We start from the raw sequence: 5,168 nt of genomic DNA, 5'->3' as shown, positions 1-5,168 counted from the left end.
GGATGTGTTACCGAAGTTCCTTCCTTTTGAGGGGAAGTACGTCTCCGTTGGAGCGGTGTGGAGGCACAATGCTCCCCAAGAAGCCACTAGGGCCACCGTATTCTCCTCACGCCCTCACACAATGCGAGATGCCGTGATTCCACTATTGGTGCCCTTGGAGGCGGCGACCGAACCTTTACAAACAAGGTTGGGGCAATCTCCACAACTTAATTGGAGGCTCCCAACGACACCACGAAGCTTCACCACAATGGAATATGGCTCCGCGGTGACCTCAACCGTCTAGGGTGCTCAAACACCCAAGAGTAACAAGATCCGCAAGGGATTAGTGGGGGAATCAAATTTCTCTTGGTGTAAGTGTAGATCGGGGCATTCTCAAGCAATCCCTAGAAAATCAACAAGTTTGATTGGCTAGGGAGAGAGATCGGGCGAAAATGAAGCTTGGAGCAACAATGGAGCTTGGGGACGGAAGAGATAGTCAACTCGAAGAAGAAGACACCCCTTATATAGTGGAAGAACAAATCCAACCGTTATCCACCAACCCAGCTTGCGTAGCACGGTACTACCGCGCCAGGGCCGCGGTACTACCGCAGGGCCCCGCGGTACTACCGCCCGAGCAGTAAAAACCAGGACAGCCCAAGTGCACTGAAGCAGAGGGCGATAGGACTGCTGGCGCGATACTACCGCTCCCCCTTGCGGTACTACCGCAAGGCAGGGATGTTCTAGACTTCGAGAAGGTATGGACATATAAAAATACATCCGTGGCAACTTTCCCTGAGTTGGAGTCAATGCAAAAATCTGACACGGTAGTACCGTGAACCAGGGGCGGTACTACCCCGCGGGGTGCGGATGTAAAAAATTACATCTGCTCCTACTGCCGCGCAGGCTGCTGAGCCAGACCAGAACGCACGGTACTACCGCGTAGGGCGCGGATGTAAAAAATTACATCCGCTCCTACTACTGCAGCCGCAGCAGCGCCTGGCCTTGGGCCACAGTACTACAGCTCCAAAGGAGCGGTACTACCATGGGCGCTTGCGGTACTACCGTGCCAGGGCCCGGTACTACCGCAAGGGCCTGCGGTACTACCGCTCCTAGGAGCAGTACTACCGCATGTCCAAGCTCAGCCAACACGACAATTTGCATAGACGAGAAAAGACGGAGGATTCTCCAAACTGCCAAAGGAAGGCGGTGCAAAGGAGAAGATGTGTACGTGATGATTCCACCCAAATCTTTTTGAAGCGGACCCCCTCTTAATAGTACGGCTTTCCTACGACTCAAAACCACCGAAAAGAAACGTAGAGAAACGTCGTCTTCAATAATCTTCGAGGGGCACCAAACCGTCAAACTCAAAGCACACGATTAGTCCGCAAAAGCATTGTCATCAATCACCAAAACAACTAAGGGATAAATATACCCTTACAGACATCACCCTAGCGAATAAACAAATTTGCAATCCCTAGCAATAGTGGCATTGTAGAAACAGAAAACTAAGAAGCAAATGATATGACTATACAAAACAAACTGTTATTATAACCTATTTGTATTAGTCAAACATGTAAACAATAACACACATAAAACAAAATGTTATTATATCCTATTTGTATTAGTCAAACATGTAAACAATAACATACATAAAACATATGTATCAACAACCTAGGGTGCCTTTCACCAATAACACACATAACAACCTAGGGCGGCTTTCACGTCTCAGAGTGTCTTTTTCAATATAAAACATATCATTGCATTGTCTGGTTATATACACTTGCATCATCCAGATAAATACAACATTTTATGTTTGGTTTTGTAAGGTTTCTCTAAGCAACAAGACACAATTTTTAGTAGTAGTGCAAACATGGACGCGGTGTTTCTGCAAGCACAAATGCGCTCTTTATCTAGGCGGTTGAGTTGCCTCTGCCGATGTGATGCAATTATGAGCTAGCCAGAGGCATGAGCGCCAGAAACAGAAGGAAACGAGGAAATACAACTGAGTTGTGGGCCAAGACCAAGACGGAGGAGATGCGATGGCCGACGACAGCTAGTCGAGCCGTGGATCTGGACGTCGGCCCTCTTCCCAATCCGTGGATCAGAAAAGTTTCTTTTCGTTACCTTCTGCCAGTGATGGAGTAAATGACTGGATTTGGTGGCAGGTGGTGGGGGAGTGGGGTGGTACTGTCGTCTCCTACATCACGCTGTTGGATTTTTTGGATTTTTTAATTAGATAAAGTGCTCGTGTGCAGAACAACACTTTTGTGCAAACATCATATCATGTCTCGTAGCAACAAAGCACACACTTTCCAACAACCTCTACTGTTCTCTATCATGTCTCGAAGTGCCTTTTTTTTCAATGTACAACACATCACTGCATCATCTAGATATGTACGATTGCATCATCCACAAAAAGATAACATCCATATCTATAAGAAGGGGGCGATGAAACAACCAAGCTTTGGATTCCTTCATTCTTTTCTTGGGCGTTCATTCTTGGATGCATGGAGGTTCACAAGGTGAAGATGCCTGGCTTGTGCTTGGTGTTGCTCATGGCGGCTCTGTTGCTTCCTGGTAAGCCTTGCCCGAAATAATTATCTAAAGAGTATAATAGATTACTGGTGTTCTATGTTCTGAGGTTGTTGCCCAAATGTTGTCCATATTCTATTGCAGGATCTGAAGGCAAAATTTGCAAGGAGTATAGCAAAACATACACTGTTTCTGAATGCACGAGCGAACCATGTGTCGAGCACTGCCACAACGAGGGTTTCACCGAAGGGGAGTGTAAAACGAGTGAGTATGAACTTGATGATTATCGATTCTGTCTCTGCAAGAAACATTGTTGATGATGTTCAGCATGTCAGGCAAAAAGTAATAAGATCGTGAGGCGAGCTGTTTGTAACATCCCAAAATATTCCAATTTTGAGATGTTAACGAGTATTCTGTCTCTTGCAAGAAACACTGTTGATGATGCCTCAAGATGTCATGCAAAAGGTAATAAGATCGTGAGGCGAGACAAGCAATAAATACTCCCTTCGATCCTTATTAGTAGTGTTGATGATGCCTCAAGATGTCAAGCAAAAAGTAATAAGATCGCGAGGCTAAGACAAGCAATAAATACTCCCTTCGATCCTTATTAGTAGTGCGACGGGTAATATGGATCAGAGTGATACATATATTTGTTGTACTTGTTTCTAAAGAGTAATATGTTGTACTTGTTTTTTTTTTTGAAACGAAATGTTGTACTTGTTTCTAAAGAGTCAACCGTTTCTTAGCTAAATTCAAGTCTGTAAGCTGGATTCCTTCAGGCACAGCACAATTGGGACAACGGCCAGGCCTTCAGTTGTTCCTGGAGCACGAAGTATTCCAAACATCAAATCTTCCATACCAGACATCCAAATCTCTGACTTTGCAGCACAGGAATATGGACACCAAGCTCATCCCAGTGGTGAGAATAAAACGTACACTAGATTTAAGATGTAAACAAAATCTACGCAATGATACCCTGAGAATTTCAGGACTGAGCAAAAACTATAAACCGGCAAGACTAAAGCCATAGTAGGATATTCAATGCTGCAGAATAACATAACCAAATCCTCACATGAACAGAAAGTAGCACATACATCTCTTAACAATCAAACTAGGCAGGTTCACAACCACTGTGGGCATGGCATCAAAATTACTGCGGCAATAGGACCATGTCATTTCTGGCGAGCAACAGGGTAAAGAAGATCTAATCAAAGAGGGAGAAGCCAAGGTCGTCCTCGCTCTCCTCCTTCTCTTCTTCCTTCTTCTCCTCAGCCTTGGGGGCCTCAGCGGCAGCTCCACCTGATGCTGCGGCACCACCAGCAGCACCACCACCACCGATCGGACCAGCAGAGGCACCACCAATGACCACCTGCATTAAGTTTCATATATGAGCATTTCAACTCTATTTATCAATAGAAGTCTTTCTTTTGCGACAATTAAGAAAACAAGTTAAAGCAAGACCAGCTGTCAGCTGTATAAAAACTTATTTGGTTGACACAACATGCATAATTATCATACTAATTAAGCTATTTGTAATGGTCACTTTGTTCAGCAACAAATGTAAGATAATTGACAATCTTGCAATCTCTAGCAATAGCTAACTATAGAAACAGAAAAGAGAGAAGCAAATGATATAATTATACAAAACAAAGAGATATTATATCATATGCAAACAACATTTTCTGCAACCTAGTGATAATTAAACTGTTACAAAGATCTGCTCTACACGCTAATTAAGCCATAACCCATTGAATGAGAACGACACAAACAACTACTAAATAATTGTTGCCTCGACTGACTGATAAGCTGCCAACTCCAAGAACTATAACACAGCTTCTGGGCCAACGTTCTGCAGCATCATAAATTAAAACAGATCCTCATCCAGAAAGGCCAAAGATCTAAATTAGAACAGACCGTCGGATCTAAGTAAATCACTAACACGCTACTAAATGCATACCGCAGAATCTGTAACAAAAGCTTGGGGTCATTATTAACGAATCATCAGAGCTCGTGGATCGGAACTAAATAAGAATATATATACGAAGGCGCAGCATAGTCTCAGATCAGGAGTACACCACAGAATTTTAGTGAGCGCGGGATGGCGTCCGGACCTGGAAGATGGCGGACTTGGGGGAGACCATGGTGAAGGAGGACTGGACGCCGCCGGACTTGTCCTCGGCGCAGGCGGCGGAGACGAGCTGACGCTGCAGGTCGTAGGGGGTGGCGGCGGAGGCCTCGAGCTCGCCCTTGTGCTGCTTGGCCGACCACTCGGCGCCGGAGTCGCGGCACACGAAGGTGAAGACGCCCATGCCTGCGGTCTCTGGAGCGTGCGGCGGCGGGGGGGGAGGAGGAGGCGTCTGGAGCTTGGTGGTGGGGATGCGAGAGACCCGAACCCTAGCTCGGGGTGGGCTTATGTAGTGGTGACTGGCGAGGATTGCAACTGTTATTGGGCCGGGTCAGATTGTTGTCATATTGGGCCATATAAACAGCACAGGGCCGAAGAGATCTAAATGCTCCTCCCCGGGCTATTTCTCACTCACCCATTGGGGGGACTCGGGAGAGCTACGGCAGCTATTGGACTGGTCCGTTAAAAAGGTTTTATTTAAAAAGGTTCCATAGACCAGTTTTGACCGAATATAGAACCTTACACTGGTTTT

The 5,168-nt window shown here is 45.7% G+C and overlaps 1 protein-coding gene across 1 annotated transcript; it reads right to left on the bottom strand.

Annotated features, from left to right (window-relative positions):
- Window positions 1-3,516: 3,516 nt before the first annotated feature.
- LOC125522055 (60S acidic ribosomal protein P3-like) lies at window positions 3,517-4,918 on the bottom strand. Its single transcript, XM_048687126.1, has 2 exons — window positions 4,623-4,918; window positions 3,517-3,880 (listed from the first exon to the last, which is right to left on the bottom strand). Exons 1-2 carry the CDS (start codon window positions 4,818-4,820, stop codon window positions 3,716-3,718), a joined length of 363 nt encoding a protein of 120 aa, XP_048543083.1. The 5' UTR covers window positions 4,821-4,918; the 3' UTR covers window positions 3,517-3,715.
- Between the last annotated feature and the right edge of the window lie 250 nt (window positions 4,919-5,168).

This window comes from Triticum urartu, chromosome 7 (genome assembly GCF_003073215.2).
Source record: "Triticum urartu cultivar G1812 chromosome 7, Tu2.1, whole genome shotgun sequence".
Lineage (NCBI taxonomy): Eukaryota > Viridiplantae > Streptophyta > Magnoliopsida > Poales > Poaceae > Triticum > Triticum urartu.
Note: the sequence above shows the minus strand (reverse complement) of the source record. Positions and strands in the feature narration are given on the sequence as shown.

Coding starts and splice junctions, on each gene's coding strand:
- LOC125522055 (XM_048687126.1), bottom strand. CDS start 4,820: ATGGGCGTCTTCACCTTCGTGTGCCGCGACTCCGGCGCCGAGTGGTCG. Junction 3,881..4,622: donor CCAAGTCCGCCATCTTCCAG/GTCCGGACGCCA, acceptor AACTTAATGCAG/GTGGTCATTGGTGGTGCCTC.